General features: G+C 40.3%; 1 protein-coding gene across 1 annotated transcript in view; it reads left to right on the plus strand.

The window, feature by feature from the left end:
* phlpp2 (PH domain and leucine rich repeat protein phosphatase 2) overlaps positions 1 to 19,371 on the plus strand; it is a 41,275-nt gene extending 21,904 nt beyond the window's left edge. Inside the window, exons 6-19 of the mRNA XM_044349089.1 lie at positions 1,189 to 1,343; positions 3,058 to 3,204; positions 4,132 to 4,362; positions 5,725 to 5,927; positions 6,075 to 6,135; positions 6,877 to 6,972; positions 7,658 to 7,813; positions 9,655 to 9,855; positions 11,191 to 11,353; positions 11,455 to 11,585; positions 11,805 to 11,918; positions 12,588 to 12,782; positions 12,940 to 13,171; positions 13,282 to 19,371. Coding sequence (XP_044205024.1) covers positions 1,189 to 1,343; positions 3,058 to 3,204; positions 4,132 to 4,362; positions 5,725 to 5,927; positions 6,075 to 6,135; positions 6,877 to 6,972; positions 7,658 to 7,813; positions 9,655 to 9,855; positions 11,191 to 11,353; positions 11,455 to 11,585; positions 11,805 to 11,918; positions 12,588 to 12,782; positions 12,940 to 13,171; positions 13,282 to 14,568 — 3,372 coding nt within the window. The 3' untranslated portion in view covers positions 14,569 to 19,371. The remainder of the gene's footprint in view (positions 1 to 1,188; positions 1,344 to 3,057; positions 3,205 to 4,131; positions 4,363 to 5,724; positions 5,928 to 6,074; positions 6,136 to 6,876; positions 6,973 to 7,657; positions 7,814 to 9,654; positions 9,856 to 11,190; positions 11,354 to 11,454; positions 11,586 to 11,804; positions 11,919 to 12,587; positions 12,783 to 12,939; positions 13,172 to 13,281) is intronic.
* The last annotated feature ends 1,293 nt before the right edge of the window (positions 19,372 to 20,664 follow it).

Below are 20,664 nucleotides of genomic sequence, written 5' to 3' on the forward strand. Positions count from 1 at the left end.
CAGCCATCAAAATGACTATAACATTGAATTAAATCCTCTCTAAAGCAGTTTTTAAAAAATTAACATTATAACCTTGAGAGGATTGGATTTATTGCAGGGATGTTGTATTAGACTGCATTAGTTTTAGATAGATGTACCTAATGAACTGGCAACTCAGTGTACAGCATGTCCACACATGTTTGCTGAGGCCTGACTGTAACAGGCTCATATTAAAGAGTTACTCTGTTTCTTAATTCACAATGACAGTGCTCCTCTGGAAGATAAACTTTATTGCTCTGGAAACTGGGGCATTGCCTGTCTGAAGTCACTTCTTGGCAAATAAACCGGCTGCTTGCATAATCTGAGGCAAATCTACAGTAGTTGTTTCCACTGTCCAAGTTCTCTTTAGGTAAAAACTTTGTCACACTTTCACAAGTGAAGCCAGCAGTTGTGCTCTTGGGGTTGGAGTTCACAACAAGGCACGAGGTTTTGGGTGTTTGCTGCCTGATAATGTTGATCAACTGTTCTTATATTTCTGAGTAGGGTTCTTGTGCAAGAAGGAAATAAGTTTTATTGGGTCAAGGGAGGATGCTGGTTTTCTTAATTGGATTTGTTGATACTCATAGGAAAGCCGTTGGTAAGCAGTTAATATGCCCTAAAAATGGGGTTTTAGTCCTAAATTGTAAAGCTATTAATGTCACATGAGGATAGGGAGATAGTGTAGTTGTTAAATAAAGCAGAAGGTGTTAGCTAAAGTTAGCTGGAGTGGCACAGCTCTTCATTTTAGATTTTTTGCCTGACAACTGTGTTATTGTGCCACCTCTGAATGTGATTTAATTTCAAAAACTTAGAAAATATACAAGCGTAATGCTGCAGCTACCAGTCGTTTTTATTGTGGTTTGCTGTGCCTGAACTGCATCCAGAGTCAGCTCAGGAGAATTTGACAAGGCATGTAATACAAATACTGTTAAGTTTTGGGAACAATGCTCCATCTACAGAATCTGGACACAGACTACTTCAACTGCAAGATGACAGCAGCCATAATAGCCATATTTTGGTGTCAAAATTGCAATATTAAAAAAAAACATGAAAAATGTGGTTCTGACACCCCGACCACAAAAAATATAGCCACTCTAGTATCCACTTACAGTTTTCTAAACTCTGTGTGTATGTGTGTGTGTGTGTGTGTGTGTGTGTGTGTGTATAAAGGTGGTGTCTCAGACAGTGAGCCTGGTGGACCTGTCCTGCTACAGTCTGGAAACGGTGCCAGAATATCTGTTTTACAGCCAGGATATCACTCACCTCAACCTGCGACACAACTTCATGAGCCTACAGGGGCCTGGAGGCCTGCTCCACCTCCCCAGGTAATCACACATCCTTAACCTGAAGAATTTTAGCTGAACGTCTGCTGATAGAAGGATGCAACGAAGGTGAACAACCTTCAGCAAGAGAACAAGAGATTACAGTAAGAATTTGTCTTGCTGAAATATGTTTTAACACGACAGAGAATCTCTACTGAATTTTTTGGGTGCTGTTATGTAGTTGACCCTGTGCTCCAGCCTCCCAGTGGAGATTAATGAAGCAGCATATTACTGTGGTACTTGGGGGTTTAGAAGAAAGCTACAAAGCTGTCATCAATCAAATTAGTCAAATAGGCATTTAGCTTCATGTCTAGTCCTGCACTGCAAATTTAGCTTATTTAAAAAAGCGGAATTTATTACTAGATGTACCACTATTAAATATTAATTGTCTGCAAATGTCTCTATTAGTTCTTGTTGTATGCCTCCAGCATTATCGCTTGGCTGGGATGTGTTTATACATTATATTATGTTATATAAGACCCTAATCTGCTACTTGCGAAGACGACGATCTACACTTCAATATCCTGCACTGCTACAATATATATTTCTCCTCCTCCATTTCTGGTGCACCCTCCTTCTTGTTTGTATATTTAGAAAGAGGATGCAAGGATAAAGTAATGAGGTCTGTACTCTAACCAGCTGTGACTCAAGACCGGCACCTCCACCGCTTACAGCACCTGGGGGAACAAGAGGAAGGTTAATATGGAAGATGTAACTGTGCAGGAGCACGGCACCACTTCATTCATCACAGCCCAGTCTCTTTGACATGTGAAAGACGTGCACACACACACACACACAGTAAAACTGATGCTTGGGATGTGTTTTTATTTTAGAGTTTAGGAAACACACATCCATGCAGTATTTTATATCAACTTCATCAAATCTAGCAGACACTGACTGGCCTAGCCACATCTAGGAAACATCATAAACTAGTGATACTAAGGCACCTATGGGGGTGATATAAATACTTTTCACTGTGAACGCTGTTCTTTCTTCCCTGCCGGGGCCGCTGGCTGTTTTTTCCAGCTGCTTTCAAAGCTGTCTTAATAACACGGTGCAAGCCCGAAGCACAAATAACAGCACAAAAACTCCCACAGTGGTGGACTTGTGGGGGAATGGATATACAGTATCTAATTTCCACAGTGTTCACCCGGGATTTCAAGCCTTACTGCAGTTTACCATATATCCTCTTTTTTATTCACATCCCTTGTCCTCTGCATTCTCCTGAGGAACAGCAAATAGCTCCGCAGATGAGACAGTGCACTTAGAATGTGGACCACAGTACGAGGTCGGCTACTATGCTGGTGCTCGTCTGTCTCATTGAATCTTCCGCAGAGAAATTTTGCTTCTGCTCTGAAGCTGGTGGATGGTCACCTCAAGTTTTCTGTATTTTCACTGTTTATTCTCAGCACCACGCCGTGCTTGGCAGGTCATCTTCTGTTTCCCAATGTGGAACTAACAGCAAACAAAAACTTAAATGCCTCATAGATCACTTAGATGGCTGTTTGGTTGAAGAAAAACAAGCACTCTGTGTTTGTTTCTGTGTTCATTTTTGTACCTTTTTCCTGGCACAAAGACAATGCTGTATCATAGTAAAGCTATTATTGTGTTATTTTTAAATAAATGAGCAAAAGTTTAGTTGTTTTTTTATTTTTGTAAAAGTTTTTGCTGTTCCACACATGCTAAATGTCCTACATGCTGTTCTCTTTGTCTTTAGGTTTTCCCAGCTGAAGAGCTTGAACTTGTCTCACAATCGTCTGGGTGTGTTCCCTGAATGTATGTGTGAGATTCTCACTCTGACTGAGCTCAACCTCTCCTGTAATAGTCTCCACACCGTCCCCGTGCAGATCGGCAATCTTCAAAGGTGTGATACACTGACACACATATACATGTACATACAATACATACGCTGCATACAGTACATAGATTCATACTTTAGATGTAATGTATACATTTCTTAATGTACATATGTGAGATGCGGATGAACATACAGGACACATATATTCAGTTAGATGTTAGAACTGCATGAGATAGACAAATAATTTCTGCAAAGGTGCATCAAGTAATTCTACAAGGACTAAATCCCAAAAGCAATAGTCACAAAATACAGCAAACTGTAAACATACCTCATTTGGCAAAAAGATAGATATTTTTCTTTGCTATATCTTAACCATCAAAAATCTGTCTATGTATCGGTATATAACGTTTCAAAAAGCAAGTTAACAAAAGCGAAAACAAAATGACATTTTCAGAGCTAATCAACAAAAGGGAAAGCATAACATTGAAAACAAATGAACCAAACAGAAAACACAATGTATGTGTTTGCCTAATTTGTACTTTTCTTTAGCTGAGAGAAAATAAGAAAGAAATAAGAAAGAGAATGATTTATTTTTCGTAATATCAGGATTTCAGTTTTATTAATTGGTTTTCTGAATTTTGGTGTTTTCTATTTGTGTAATGTTATTGTGTTTTTGCTTTTTTTCATTTGTTCTCTCAAATGTTGATGTGGTTTGCACTTTCAAGCCATTGTCCACATAATTAATGTTCTCAGAAAGTCTGGATTGAGGCTCTCATGGAGACAGTGAAAAGCATGAAGTTAAAATATTGCGTTATGCAACCAGATTAAATCAGGATGTTAAATCTATCCAGCCTGTGTACCTGCTTAATGTAGGACGGTGCTCAGTAAACAATGAATTATTGTAACTTCAAATGGACACAAGCAGATATTTTGACCAGTCTTTGAAGTAAAATAAAAGAAAACATGACATGTTTTGTCCTTTCCGTCCTGTAGCCTGCAGACGCTGTCTTTGGATGGAAACCACCTCAGCTCCCTGCCTGAGGAGCTGGGTGGCCTGTCCCAGCTCAACAGTCTAGGGCTCTCCTTCAACAACTTCACTCACATCCCTGCTGTGCTGGAGAGATTGAGTGCATTGGACAAGCTGGCCATGGCTGGAAACAGAGTGGAGAGTCTGGAGTTGTGTACTCTGGCCAGAATGAGCCATCTGAAAAACATCGACCTCCGGTAAAAAGCCAGCCAGGGAATAAACAGCTCTCAGCCTCTGTACTGCCTTAGTCTCTTTCTTCTCTCTCTTTCTCTCGTCATTCTCTTCCTCCTCTCTTAATAAAGCCATCCATCATTGTGTGCATAACATCAGATCAATATGTAATATATAATGGAAACGGAGCTTCCATATCACTGTCAATCATTCAGTGAGTATGAGGGCTGATGGAAAATATCCCTGTGCTGCCATCTGTCTCCAAAATTTCCCTTCTGTACTTCTTATTCCAGCATTGACAGTAAGATTAATATCCTGACACAAACACTACTCTGAACCTCAGCCATTCCTCCATTCCTCACCTCTCATTTATTTATAGATGCCAAGTTTGCTGAGCACAAATGCTATTTTTCAGCCGTGCCCTGCTTCACACCTACATTCACACCTGGAAGCTTCCCACAACTACACTCATACAAATTTATTGGCCTCTTAACAGCTCCTCAGGAGCAGTTGGGGGCTAAGCCTCTTGCACATGGGGGTTCAGTGATGGTGTAATAAGGGATGGGAATGTTCTACTCACTGATTTTCCTGCCCAGATTTCTCCTATGATTCTGGGGATCAAACCGGCAACCACTGCTCCACCCACAGCCAGACAATAACTCAACCTTGAGAGTTAAGTTGTGGTTTGGCAACGGCAGACGTTGTTTATAAGGGCAAGGTGCACCTGTGGTGGATTAAAGGGCTGACAGCTCTCATAAAAGAGGAATTGTTGTTTATTAACAGGAAGGATTGGATCAGGGAGAGCCTTGACAGTCATGAGCTCAGAATTTCTCTACAATTTGTTGTCCATCTGGGGACTGTTTAAAGAAACAGAATACTAAATACAAACGACAGGACAGAGAGTTCCAGTCTGATTTTTCATGAAACCTGGATGAACCCGGATGCGTGCAACTTGTCTAAAATCTGTCATTATTTAACTCCAACATTTATAAATTATTTTTCTAAGAAGAGTGCTACAGTGTTGGAGTTTTCAACTGATGTTGAATTTTCTGCATGCCCTGATTTTCACAACAGTATAGTTCATTGCCCTGTTCTCGATAAATGTTAAACCATAAACTAGAGCTCCAAGTAAGGTGAATTTTAGAGTAGGAAGTGTTTTCTATTATTCATCCCTATATTCATAAAGATGAACATTAGCAGCAATAGCTGTAATAGTCTCCCAGTAATGTGTGCAATAAATACCATACTACAAACATATTTTGTCCACTTATTGCAAATGTGACATACCAGAGTTTGTACCGTTTATTTACTGTTTAGGACATTTCATATGATGTAACACTAATACATCGAAGTAGTAATTTCATCCCTTGTACTCCCTTATAATGCAGGCTGAATGGGCTTCGCTGTGTGAAGAGTGAGACTCGAGAGGCAGTGAACCAGGTGACCCAGCTGGACTTAAGGGACAATTGCTTGGACACACTGGACCTGAGCTGCATCTGCAACCTGGAGACTCTTCACTGCCAGCGCAACCAGCTGGGGTCACTCACAGTCAGCGGTTTCACACTGCGCATGCTTCACGCCAGCAGCAACCGTGAGTCAAACAGAGGGTCAACTAGCTGCTGTTATTGCCTCACTTGGCTGTAAATGTCTGTATGTTTAGTGATACATTCATCTCATAAAGGCGCATGTGAAGGGTTCAGATGTTTAGGTGCTGATTGCTGCTTTTATCTGCCCGTAGGCCTTACTACAGTCAACATCTATCCAGTCCCTAACCAGCTGACACACATGGACTTATCACAGTGAGTTCTGGCTGGGAATAAGAGCTGGCCACGGGATCTGTGTTTACAGATTTTTTTTACAGGCACAGAGGAATTTGCAGTACTCATAATGTTAGTCAGAAAATGTATTAGTTTGGGGTCTGCAGATTTAATTGCTATGTAGTAAACATTACTCATTGTTTTTTCTCTCATAGTCTGCTCTTTTTCCTCAACAGTTTGGCCCTATCACTTTTTCTTTTTCATAATGCCCAAGGAAACTAATGGCAGCTCTACAATATGCTACGCTATAATGTTTAAGGCAAATATGTACAAAAAGAGCCCCTCAACCTATCTTTTTAATAAAAAATAGATTTAAATAGATCTAAATAGATATTTGGCCAAGACCTTTGACCCATGCATACAATTTAAGGCTACTTAATTTTTGGTATGCATGTTTATAACCTGGTGGATGTAGGCCTGTAATTAAGCAGTAAACTCTTCATTATGTTAGAAATAGAAATACACTGTTTTCTGTTTCTGATCCAATTCCCAGTGAAGGAACAATCTGTAAATTTCCCCTTTTCATTTAAACCTCCATTGTTTACTGTGCGGACTCTGTGTTATTATTAAAATAATCATTTGCATACTTAAAATTACTACTGTTTATTACAATGTCAAAACTGTTTACTCGTCCGTACAATTGAAAGCAAAATGCCAGCTTTGCTCTCTTTGAGTCTTTGCGTGTGTGTCTCTCTGTGCATATGTGTGTGTGTGTTGAGACAGGAACCTTTTGGAGTACCTTCCGGACTGGGTGTGTGACTGCAGAAAGATTGAGATGCTGGACGTGACGCACAACCTCCTGTCTGAGCTTCCTTCCAGGTTTACTGGCTCTGTTCTTTTGATAATCCTGATGCTCAAAATCCATATTTCGTGTTGCATAATTTGAATTTATTTAACTACGTGTTATAAACAGCCGACTATCTTGTCCAGAGGACCAGGTGTGACATAACAAATGGTCATGCTTTTTAACAACTCACTCTTATGCCAAACTGACTTTCATTATTCCTGAAAATGTTGTTATTGTTGTAAGTACAAGGCACAGATAACAGATGGTACCTCTCTGTTTGTGGAAGACAGTATCTTTGTACAACTGTAAAGCAGGGCCATCCTGTAGTTGTTGGCTCAAAGTTTTCATCATTCACTGCCAGCCCTCAACACATGTATTTGCATTTGAATGAGACATCAGAAAAGCTTGTGCAAATGAGATAATATTCCTCTATCCACTGTACCCACTCATGACCTCTGTGATGGTTTCAGAAGAGAATAAAAAGCTCCTGTGCCAGTCTGTTTAGGCAGCCAAGCTGAAAAAGTCATTGATGGATTAGTTAGCATGGGTTGCCATGCCTGGAAACCCCCCCCCCCCCCCCCCCCCCACCCCCCCAGCTTCACAAGTAGTCAAGTCTGCACGGGGAGATGATGTTCTTTAGTTCTTTGCCTTTTTGTTGGTCTGCTCCTTTTTCACATCCTAATCTGGCTCTCTAACGTCTCCTCTGGCCTCCAACAGACTGCTCAACAGCTTGAGTTTGAGAAAGCTGCTGGCAGGGAACAATCATTTGCAGAGAGTGCCTGACCTACTTGACCACGTCCCTCTGGAAGCCCTAGACCTCCAGCACAACAAGCTAGTCGAGCTGCCTGAGAGTCTCTTTTACAAGGCCTTAAAGTGAGTCTCTTACCTCCTTTTTCTCTTCTGATCCGACTCCCTTTCCCTTTCCATCCTCTCCTCAAGACTTTGTATACTATTACTTGATTTCTTTAATAGTAAAAGTTGGTTCCTCTTCCTGCAGTTCCCTGTTTGGTTGCAGTTGATAGTCACAGTATCGTAGCTTATTGTTTTGGGGATGAAGCAGAATGTGAGTGGAAGGTTTGTGGTCTAACTCAATGGACCATTCTAGACCATAAATGGAGCTTCACTCGCCCTCCTATTTCCTGTGTGGTAAATCACTTAACACCCATTAGGAGTTCAAGCTCTCTAATGTACTTTACTGTCTCTAATGCTGAGACGTAATGGCAGTGACTGCTTTGTGCATGATGGGTTTCCTGATGTGTTTTCTAAAAGCTGCACAGCTTATAAGGGAGAGCAGCAGTTACACTCAAGAATGATGCAAAAGGTGTCAAGTCAAGTCAATTTTATTTGTATAGCCCAATCACAAATCACAAATCTGTCTCAGGGGACTTAGTTACCATCGAAACTGTAACTATCGAAACTTCGCTGATAACTAACAGTCGTGCTTATTCATATTTCCATAGTCAGTAAAATCCAACACAAAGCCACAAGGCCTGGCCAGCAAAATGTCAACAATATTGTAATTTTTGTGGGTTGCAGAGATATCATTGCACTTTAATAATGTCTGACTGTTTTAAAACAGCAACATGACAAAGGTCACTCCCTCATGGGTCAGAAGGACAGGTTTTATACTGTTCAGTATGTGATACCCACAGACAATGACTTAACAACACCAATTACACAGGAACCGCTGGAGCTCAAATTACTGTCCCTCCTCTCTGTGTAGGTTCAACAGTATGTAAATCAATGCTCCACTTGCAGGGATGAATTAATGGTCTGTGTTTAGGGGTATCCTCTTCAGTGCAGTGAGAATAAGAAGAAACCTCAGAAGCCTGTAAAGCTCTCACAGACTTGAACTGACTCCTTAACTAACTAACATTACTATATATTCTCTGTTCTGTACAAAATCTGTGGATTGTTCTTACGTACTTAACACATAACGTTGTAATACTACGACAAATATTGTAGCGGTAACTGTTGTTAGAATAATGTAATGTTAATCATCCTGCCACAGACTGCTTTATTGAATATAATCTTAATTGTAAATACGTCAAGCACTCTGACATATAAATTGGAAATTATAGTTGTTAAGCTCTTCAATATTTAAATTAACACTTGTCACATAGTCAAACTCCTACTTTAAACAAAATTAAACATAATTGATGCACAAAGACAAAAAAATCTGCCTCACTCTCCAAAGTGCTTGTCAATAATGTTATAAACCTTGTGTTAAATCCAACTATACCTACATTTTAATATTCACTCTTTGATATGATTTAATAAGTTATACTGAAGTAACATGTAATATCCACAGAATTAAACATTAAAACAGGAGGAAAAGACTACACAGAAAATCACTACATACTAAAAGAACCAAACTAACAAATGTATTAATGTGGACCTTTGATTTGACAATACTGCATCTCTAATTATTTATTGTAGCAATCTAGTCTTTTAGTAATTAAGATTATAATTTTTTTGCCAGCTGCCTCTGATCAGGGGGGATTCACTTTGTGGAACTTAGAAGGTTTCCAATTAACATAAAGATCACTCATAATGGGCACCCACATTCAAACCCACTGTAAATGAGACAGGATTGGATGGGTACACTCCGTAAATGCAATCCTTACTATGACAAAATGGGCAGTGCAGAGATCTGCACACACTTTTTGTTTAAAACTAACACATGTGTTGCTTTTATTTGTCCTCCCTCGCAGCCTAAAATACTTAAATGTGTCAGCCAATGCCCTGGAAAGTATTCCTCCCAGCAGCCAATCAGAGGAGAGCCTCAGCACACTGCAGGAGCTTTACCTGACGAGGAACAACCTAAATGAGAACTGTGGTGCTCTGTTGGTGGGACACCAGAACCTGCGGGTGCTTCACATCGCCTACAACCAGCTGCTCTCCTTTCCCGCCAGGTGTGTTAACTTAGCTTCCATGTCAGTCAGCATATCTGATGCTCCAACCATTTGTGAACAACTGACTTCCAATGGTCATTATTATTATTTTAAAACTCCCTTTCATAATAAGGTCTTTTTGTCATTTTGTCTGTTTTTATTGTTTAGCTTTTTAACTTGGTTTGCTTCATTCTCCCTATTTTCTGATTTGTGTTTCTGCTTTTTGTAAAGTACTTACTGTATGTTTTTAGTATTGCTATACAAATAAAATTATTATTATCATTAAGAATCATTATCTAAGATGCTACTTATAGTGCCTTATGTTTATATTCTACAGTTGAAGTTGAATACATTGCCAAATGCAGCCAAATACATTGAAACTCAGTTTTTCACAGTTTGATTGATTGTAGTTGTCATTCCTTGTCTTAGGTCAAGTAGGATCACTATTTTATTTTAAGAATGTTAAATGTCAGAATAATAGTAGAGAGAATGATTTATTTTGGCCTTTATTTCTTTCATCACATTCTCAGTGGGTCAGAAGTTTACATACACTTAGTATTTGGTAGCATTGCCTTTAAATTGTTTAACTCAGGTCAAAAGTTTCAGATATCTTTCCACAAGCTTCTCACAATAAGTTGCTGGAATTTTGGCCCATTCGTCCTCACTGAACTGGTGTAATGGAGTCAGGTTTCTAGGTCTCCTTGCTTGTAAACACTTTTTCAGTTCTGCCTACAAATTTCCTATTGGATTGAGGTCAGGGCTTTGTGATGGCCACTCCAATACCTTGACTTTGTTGTCCTTAAGCCATTTTGCCACAACTTTCAAAGTATTGGGGTCATTGTCCCTTTGGAAGACCCATTTACGACCAGGCTTTAACTTCCTGGCCGATGTCTTGAGATGTTGCCTCAATATATCCACATAAGTGTCCTTCCTCATGATGCCATCTATTTTGTGAAGTGCACCAGTCCCTCCAGCAGCAAAGCACCCCCACAACATGATCCTGCCGCCCCCGTGCTTCATGGTTGGGATGGTGTTCTTCGGCTTGCAAGCCTCCCTCTTTTTCCTCCAAACATAACAATGGTCATTATGGCCGAACAGTTCAATTTTTGTTTCATCAGACCAGAGAACATTTCCCCAGAAAGTAAGATCTTTGTCCCCATGTGCAACTGCAAACCGTAGTCTATAGTTTGTTAACATGAAATCTGTGGAGTGGTTAAAAAATGAGTTTCAATGACTTCAACCTAAGTGTATGTAAACTTCTGACTTCAACTGTATAATTTAATGACATTTTTAATGCAAGTGTTCTGCTTGTTCAGCTCACTGGAGTTTTTCACTGTCATGTTTGTGTGTCTTTAGTAAACTGAGTAAGCTAGAACTGCTGGAGGAGCTTAATCTAAGTGGGAACAAGCTTAAGACTATCCCCTCCACTGTGTCCAGCTGTAAGAGACTGCATACCCTCATAGCACACTCCAACCACATTACTGTCTTCCCAGAGATCCTCAATCTGCCCGAGATCAAGGTCAGACTTCTTGTGGATCTGTTTGCGTCACCTGACAAGTGTGTTTATTTATAATTATGTTCAGCATGTTTCAGCTCAAGTGTGTTTCGTATGTTTTGTAGCTCGTAGATCTAAGCTGTAATGAGCTGACTGAGATCCAGCTGCCAGACTCGCTGCCTGCCACTTTGCAAGAGCTGGACCTGACAGGCAACAACAGCCTGATGCTAGAACACAAAACTCTCAACCTCTTCAGGTGAGTTGCAAAACTCAGACCAATTTTGAATAATTACTCACTGAAACCTTGGCTTTGTATTCTGTAGTTGTCTGGACACATACTGGAGGGACATTGCATCATTCTTACATGTGAAACATCATATGCTGTAGCTTTATTACTGGTAGTGGTAGAAAATTCTGAAGTACATATATACTGTCATCTAAAATACTTTTACTGTATTTCTTCTCCTTTTTTTAGTCACATCACCACCCTTAAATTAGACCAGAAATCCACCACGTCAGCAGGAGACTCCCTGAGCACCTCTACTCCATGGAACCACAGTTACTCTGAAATGAGCGGCCAAAGGAACAAGTGAGCAGTGTGTTCTCTTTTGTTTGTGAACATAAAAAGCCTAATTTTCTTCAGCTGCAGACAGTATCTCTCCAAACTGTCATATACAAATAAACAAATGAGTACACAAGTGCTCATTGTATAAACAAATCTGTTTTTACCTAAAAAGCTTTCATTCATGTCAAATAACATCTTCCCTCAGCCAGCCTTTCTAGTCTGAAAGAAGTGCCCAGCTTTACCTTTTGTCTTCTGCTGTCAGGCACATAATCAGTCTTTTAAAACTTGTTTTGGTACATTGGATATACTGTTGGGTTGTTGCCATACAAGCACAGAGCAGGTGTCTAACAGAGTCAATATCTGAATCTTTGGCAGGCGCCTAGCAGTGGCATCAGGGCAGTCAGTGGATCTTTTTTAAGAGCTGCTGGTGCAGTGAAGCCTAATAACTCAATTGGATCTAATGCCTGTAACAATGATAAGTGCATCACTGTTGAGAGCTAAGTATGCTTGGCTGCTCCTTCAGGGTCATGGCTACCGCAGGGGCCCACATATGTTTTTTATCAGCTGTCACCCCTTGCTGTTTCCCTTGACCTGGAGCTGCAGTGTCACAAGCTGAACTATGTATGAGGTTTACCTCTGTATGGGAGGCTCTAAGTCATCTGTTTGTTAATGCCGATACCTCTTTGGGGATAGGTTGTGTGTGTCTGTGCTGGCCGTAGACCGGTTTGGAGACAGCATGGAAGCGTGTTACGGTATCTTTGATGGAGACCGCAATGAGGAGGTGCCCCGGCTGCTGCAGTGCACCATGGGAGATGTGCTGTGTGAGGAAGTGCAGCACTCTAGTATTGACAATGTGTATATGAGCAACACTTTCCTAACATCACACAGGTAAGACAAATTTGTAAATGTAACTCTTAACAAATACTTAGTTTTGTGCTTGCAAATAACAAACAGGTAATTGCACTCTCACTACAGTTATTTTGGCTACCTCCAGTGAATTTTAGGGTTTTACAACAGCTTTGTTGTGTATTCTCCTATGGGACAGGAAACTAGGTATGGCTGGACAGAAACTGGGTGCCTCTGCCTTGCTGTGTTATATCCACCATGAGCCCTCAGAGCCTGGAGGCTACCTGAGCCTCACTGTGGCCAACGTGGGTACCTGCCAGGCAGTGCTGTGCCGGAACAGCCGACCTGTACCTCTCTCTAAGGTTTACAGCTTGGAGAACTGCACTGAGGAGATGGAGAGAGTTAAACTTAGTAAAGCCATTATTACCGAGGTAATGTACAGATTTCTTACACTAGAGCCATGATTTAAAACTTAAGATCTTGTATTAATGTGCAGCTTTATATTCAAAGATTGTACACTAAGGGCCCTTCTGTTTTATAGGATAACAAAGTAAGCGGAGTGACATGCTGCTCTCGCCTGCTGGGCTGCTCTTATCTGTCTCCCTGGGTGCTTCCAAAGCCCTGGGTCCACACTGAGCCCCTCTGTTCCCAGGATGAGTTCTTGATCTTGGGGAATCGAGCGCTGTTTGAACGGGTCTCCTACCAGGAGGCTGTGTGCACTGTGCAGGCTGTGCGGGATCCACGCGCCGCAGCTAAGAAGCTTTGCTCACTCGCCCAGAGCTACGGCTGCAAGGACAACATCGGGGCTTTGGTGGTGTCCCTGCACATTAGTGAGGACAGCTGTACCTGTGATCCGCCGGTCTCCACCACTGAAACCCGGGGTCCTCTCCCAGCGCCTTTGCCTGTGTCTGTGACCCCAGGCTCCAATGACACAGCCATGCTGTCATCCAGTAGTGGTATTGTCTCTGAGTTCAACAGTGAGACATCAGCGTCAGAGGTAGGCAGCGAGGCGGGGTCCACTGCCTCTGACGAGCACCCATCGTCAGGACCTGGCTCTCGCCCAGAGAGACGGTGTAGCGTGCACCCCGCTACTGCACTGTGTGGGATCATGGTGCCAGGCTCAGCTGGGCCAGGAACCCACCCAGGTCTGTTCCAGCGGCAGCCCTCCTGTGCCACGTTCTCAAGCAACCAGTCTGACAACGGCTTGGACAGTGATGATGAAGCACCACTCGAGGGTGTGATCTCCAATGGCAGCAAGTTAGAAGTGGAGGTAGACATTCACTGCTGTGCTTTCCAGCTACGGTCAGGGGCCCCTGAGAGCCCCAAAGACCTGGATCTTGAAAAGCGAGGCTCTGACTATCCCAACGGCAAAATGCGCAGGCAGAACACCGTGGTGGTATCTGCGACAAACGGCTGCCTGCTGGCTGTTTGTGGGAGAGAGATTGCCGATCTTAAGAAGTCACCTTCCACATCTAGCCTGTTTGGAAAGAAGCTGTGCAATGGCTCTGTGGTGGCCCCTGAGGATAGTCATAATCTCATTGAGGTGGCCCTGGAGGCTCCCAAGAAGAAATCTGGCTACTTCACTGCCCCAGCACAGCAGGACCCCGAGGACCAGCTGATTGTGCCTCCTTGTCTGGAGCAGGAAGTCAGGGAGCAGCTAAGAGGCCAGAGCCCTCTAGTCTCAGGCCCCTGCGCACCATCCACACCCCCTTCCTTAAAAGACCCGGTGTGGGATCATCCACACCCTCCTGCCTTTGCCCCCAACCTGGTCCCAGGTCCAGGGCCGACTCCCATCTTACAGCAGGAAGTCTACGATACTGCCCTCTAGAAGGGTGACACAGCATATTGCCATGTGGCTGCAATTCTGTGATCGTGCCATTCCAGGGAGGTAGAGGAGATTTTTCTCATACATGTGGGATATTCCAATTCAAGTTGCCATTCAGATCTTTTGTGAAGACAAGACAAACATCCGGGACATTGATAGTCACAAGGTGATGCTGTGCCATTAATGTGAGAGTAAAAAAAAGGGTTTATGTGCAACAATTTGGGTATCCAAGAAAAGAAGGCAACCAAGATCCCAGATCATGACATAATGTGAAAAGGAAAGCTGACTATCATAGACCAAAACAAGCCTGACCTGAAATGGGATACCTCATGTGTTTAAACATGTCAGCAACATTTCCCTTTACTTGGAAAGTCAAGCAATCTAGATGGTGTGTGCGGGATCGTCTTCAGTGAGGTCAAATCTCCTCTCCAGGGGCTCCATGGTCTCTCAGGTCCTGGAGAGAAGCCCTGTGACTGAAACTTGAAAAAGTGCCTACTGCAGATAGCCTGGTGCTCCCGTACACCCTGGCTGTGTTTGAGGATAGAGTTCATTGTTTAAATTTGGAGGAGGGACAGTGTCTCCAAGAGACCAACACTGGCACAGCTACTGCTACCCTCCTCCTCCTGTGGCTTATAAAAGGAAAATCCAACAATATAAATGCTAGTAAGTCACATAGGACTAAAAGATGTGAAGACAAAATAATTTACATTGCCAGAAAACTTATGCTTGGGTTTTATTTTATTAACATTCCCACTTAATGTGTATAGAATCTCCTCTATAGAATAAATAAATTCTATAAAGCATAACACACACTCACAACTAGCAGGTTTGACCTGGTGTGCTTGAGCTTATGACATCAAGATTGAAAAATATTGCTATTTAGATCAATGCACTTTGAATAGCTGTCAAAAATAACAATATCAAAGTCATTCAACTGTACAGAGCTGACATGGTGTAGAATTCAAAAATCCTTATAACGCTATAATCTGTGACAGTGCATGATCGAATGATCTCCTTACAAACTACATAGGAAAACAAAAGTTTCATTTAAATCTAGTCAGTTTTATGGTCATTGGAGAGTGGACTGGAGATCCCAGGATGTTTGGATATAATTTGGATATAATATAATTCAATGTCATCTGAACAAACCAGTCTATCAAGGCACAAAAGTGAATTATTACATGGTGTTCTGTCAAGACATGAAGGATAGATGCAGTATTTTATGTACTATGTGTTATGAAATATCTCCCCTAGTACTAAGATTGTACAATTTAATATATCCAAACTTTTGAGGCTGTTACCATTAATTTTTTTTTCATCCATCCATGTCCTTACAGGCAAATTCAGTCTCTGACATTTTTACATCACATTAAATCTTTTTTTCACATCCAGATGATTTTCAGGGTGTCTCACAGGTTATTTTGGCCCATTATAAAAAGGATGGATTCCCTTTTGTATTGCTTTCTATGAGATCGAATCTGTGCCCAAAATGGTGTTACAAAGTTTGTTGGCAGAACCCACAGTTTGACAAGTAGACATGCTATTTTTAATAAACATTAGTTTGCCGAAAAATTGGGACAAAGCAACTAATTGTGTCCCCTTATAAGATGATATTGCTGTCTTTCACTCGCACATATTTCATACATGCCTTTTTCTGATTAGGGGGAAATGCTTCTCTAAGGATTCAGCTCACATGGTTAATAAAAAAGTTATTCAGTGCAGCAGCACTATGAGGTACTGTAATATGAATGCACTGCAGCAGGATATGTTCCTTCCTTTAACAGTGTGTATTTTTCCTCTATTTGGTCCCATGCAGTGCTTCAATAGTTGGTGCCATCTATCATTCCCTATCAGTTTTCTCTTGAAATGTGTGGGAACAATCATTCAGTTTAACGTATGTTGTCAAATTACATTTTTAAAAAATATTATTTGAATTATCAGGTAAATATTATGCAGCCCTGAAAACCTCAGTTCACCCATTCCTGAACCTCCCCCACCTTGTGCCAAAAGAGAAAGCAGCTCTGCTGGGGCTGCCGTGGTTGTAAGAAGGCCAAAGTTGGGTAATTGCTCATGTCAGTGATTACTACATTAGATGTATATTTTTGTTTTCCACTCCAAAGTCGGTAGTGGTGCAGTTTTGGCATTCCACAGCTGTTGCATAGCTGGACCTTTCAGTGTTCCCTTTTAGCCTTAAAGCATCACCATTCAGTATTTTTGAAAGGAGGAGCCATTTGTTTAATCCCACTCATGCCATTTGTGACTGAGGTCTTTAGCACCCAGGGTGTTGTTTATTAAAGCAACCCTTCTGTCCTTACTTTGCTCCACAGGAATGAGTGAAAAGTCGGTGATGAAGCCTTAATTGATGTATGAGTCTGAACCTTCTTGTGTTTTTTTGCGTCTTTTGGTTATTTGGATTTAACACTGTTAAAGCACTTTGTACATAGAGAATAAGGCTACTCAGAGTTATGTATATTTGAGTTTAATATATGTGGTTTTGATCAACATAGTGTGCTTGGATTATTGTGGCTCCCCTCAGCCCAACATATCACCTCTTATCTAAGAATACATAGCCAACAGATGTGATAATAATGTAAGTCACATAACAACGTGACATAACATTCACTTTTTGGTGTGTTTGTAATATGACAAGTAGTTCTTATTTATGAGAGATTTGTCTTTGCTTTCAGTTACTTCTGAATTTGTCTCAACTTATAATTCAATTTTCAACATCAGCGCCACAAACAGCATAATATGCATTCTCAACTCCTAATAACAGTATCTGTCCAACATTGTTCTCATAGATATATATATATATATCTTACTATATAGTACAATGTTGTACATACAGTATATATGCCCCCTCCTGGCTGGAAAAGAGGAAGTTCAGTTGTGCATTTTTTTTTTCATTTTCATGTATTCCTTACTTTGCTTATTTAAAATTTAGACACTAATTTCAACTTTTTGATTTTTTTCTTTCAAATTAAGAACAGGAAATATTTGATAAGGCTGATAAATTGTTTCCAGTCACATTATTGATTTGACGGCACAATGTCTGAGATAGAAAAGGGGAAGCTTCTCTTTGACTCTGGCTATAACCAGACCTGCACCATCAGAAACCACATTGTGTGTCAGACAGTCATCCTGACAGATAGCAGTGAAACATAAACAGCACTGCACATGAGAGCATGTACCTGCCACAGGAAGAGCTAGAGAAGCTTTAAGACAGATTCTGATTGTGAAGAATATGGTACACATCTGAAAGAAGTTGGAAAAGTGCTTCTTTTTTGCAAGTTAGGAGAGGAGAAACAGACTTTTCCACAAGGTTTACTAAGAAATTGTATTCACAATAGAGGTTGGGGAATTCCTTCATTTAAATATGCAAAGTGTCATCTTTATATATATCTATGTACAGTACATCAGAGCATCATTTTCCATCACCTAAAACTACAAGAGTAATTTTTCTCAAAATGTCTGAAAATGAATATTGACTTTTGTGTGTATGTGTGTGAGATGTGTGTTATTGGGATTGTGTGTGCAAGTTGCATCACTGTTTTGGTATTTTGTGAGTGTCCTTTCCTTTGGCTTATTTTTAGTGCTGCTTTAACTATTTGGTCCCAGTTTGCCAAGTCAGACTTGGACCGCATTGCACTGTAACATGTAGTGCTCTTCAAAACCATCTGTTTTTTATACAGTTGTACATTCACTGTACATTCATTCTGTCTGTCTCTTGGTCAACGCCATATATTCACCCACTATCCAGTCCACATTTTCAACATGAAATATGTTTGTATAATGATTCATGTATCAGTAGACTAATCAGTGTGCGTGTACATAAGCCTACTGTATGTGTAGATACAGGAAGAGGGAGCAGAGGGTACAGTAGAGTACAATGCATTGGTTAGAAATATTCCCTTTAATTCTTTAGTGGAGGGGGTCCAGTAGAGGGTATGTGCATATGAGTAGGCTACTGTGTCAGTGCTTTTTTTTAAGCTGCTGATTCATTTAAGTGTAAGTCCTTTCCTCTCTGCACAACTTAACAAGCTCCCTGTACAACTATGTTGCAAAATGTCTGTGTTTGTGTGTATGTAAAAATGAAGCTAAAGTGCACATGTGCAGTAAGTGTATGCATGCCCTTGTGAGTAATGGATGGACTGTAATCCCGCGTGAATACGGTGAATGAACCTGATCAAAGATTCTCCAGTTGTTTAACATGTGACCAAAGTAGCCAGTTGTTTAATCTCACGGTTCCTTCCTGTACATTATTTTCTAGAAATGCTTGAATATTTTTTTTCTTGACACCAAGAAGCTGATGTTTATTTTTGTACTTCATTGTTTCATGCAAATTTCTATTTCCCTCTCCACTACAGAATTTAAAGTGATTGGGATTCTACAGAAAACTGTCACTCAATACGGTACTTTATTTTAAGGTACAAATTATAACTGTATTTAATGTTCAAAGCATGCCCTAAATATAAATCAAGATAAAAGCATAGAATACACACAAAATGTGATTTATTTGTACAAAAATGGAGCATATCGAAGATTTTTAGGTTTTTATTCAAGCATGCAGATTGCTGCTAAAATTTAGTTTTGTGTTTGATAATTAGAGAAGAGAGATTATTTAGGAACAAGACTAACAATGCGCACTTTTGCTGTTTGTCAGACAGAATTGTACTCCTGTGAACTTTGAGGGTGGAAGATGGTCATTATTTTATTTAAAATGCTGCTATCATTAGTTTCGAGCAGATGAGCTGTTTTTTTTTAATTAACTTTAAGCCAAGTAGCAATAAAACTTTTTACTGTGAATTTCTGTCCAGTGTCCATTTTACTCATGATTTAATGATCATTTCATACCAATGCATATCATCAGAATTACTTTTTTGTTCGGCATAGATGTGTCTTCAGTTTATTTTGCCATTCATTTCAAAGTCCCGAACTATAATGTAATAGGAGGTTATCTTTATTTGTATTTATCTTTTGTTTTCTCCTATTCAATCAGCCCTGATGTAGAACTCTCAAGCTACTGTAGACATTTGTATAAACAAGCTCCATATGCTGAGGTCTTGAGTAAATCCCTGAACACAGTGGATCTGCCATCTATAGGTGAAGCTCAGAATGACATCCTAAACTCTAGTTAAATAGTTGACAAATTAGGAGGAAAAAAAACAACAAAAATGTGACGAAACTCCTGGTATCAATGGTTTCCTTGTAAGGGGTGTGAGACATTTAGGGAGAAACAAAGTACATCTCTTGGCTTCTTTCAAGGAGAGTCTTAAAAATGGAAAGATACTGTACCTCTGAGGAGAGGAGCCATCATTATCATTTATTTATTTCCCTGAGGAATACTGTAGATGTTTTAGCCTTCCATCAGTTTTTAATGTGTATTATGACTGCTATGTGTCAGTGATGTCAAAAGGATTTATGCCCAGCCTGATTAGTGAGGATCACTCTGTTGATATGAGGACACAACATAAAAACTGTTGTGCACTAGTCAGACTTGATGCTTAGAAGGCATTTGACACTATTAACTGGACATTTTCCTATCAAGTGCTACTTACATTTGGATTAAAGAAAAAGTCGATTTAGTCTATCACAATGACCGTCTGTTTCAAGATCTAAGTGCCGGGATTAATTATCAACAGACTGAGCTTCACCCTGACAGAGCTGAGATCTGTGGAGGGTATATACAGTCATGTAGGTCTGGAACACACATAGTTCAAACCTGAAAGAGATCTTGGACCATGAAACCCTTAAAGACTGTACCTGACAATGTCATTCTTAAAGATACTGTTTGTGGCAAGTTGTTGTTTTTCTCTGCTACACAACTGACTCTTCTAAAAAGAAGTGTCTAGGGTTTTTTTTTCTGGCAATGGAACAGTTTACTTTGAGAATCAACATCAGTACTGCCTGTACTATGAAGAGAACCATAACATAGAGAAAATAAAATTTAAAGTATAGCTGCTTGTACTGTTCTCATTGTTTGCTCTTTGCAAATTTCTCTATTTGAGTTTTACCCTCCTGGTGTTATTTATGCACAAGAGTTATTAAAAATGAGTAATAAAACATCATTTATATACCAATAGAGTAGTTTATTATAAC

This window comes from Thunnus albacares, chromosome 1, assembly GCF_914725855.1.
Source record: "Thunnus albacares chromosome 1, fThuAlb1.1, whole genome shotgun sequence".
Lineage (NCBI taxonomy): Eukaryota > Metazoa > Chordata > Actinopteri > Scombriformes > Scombridae > Thunnus > Thunnus albacares.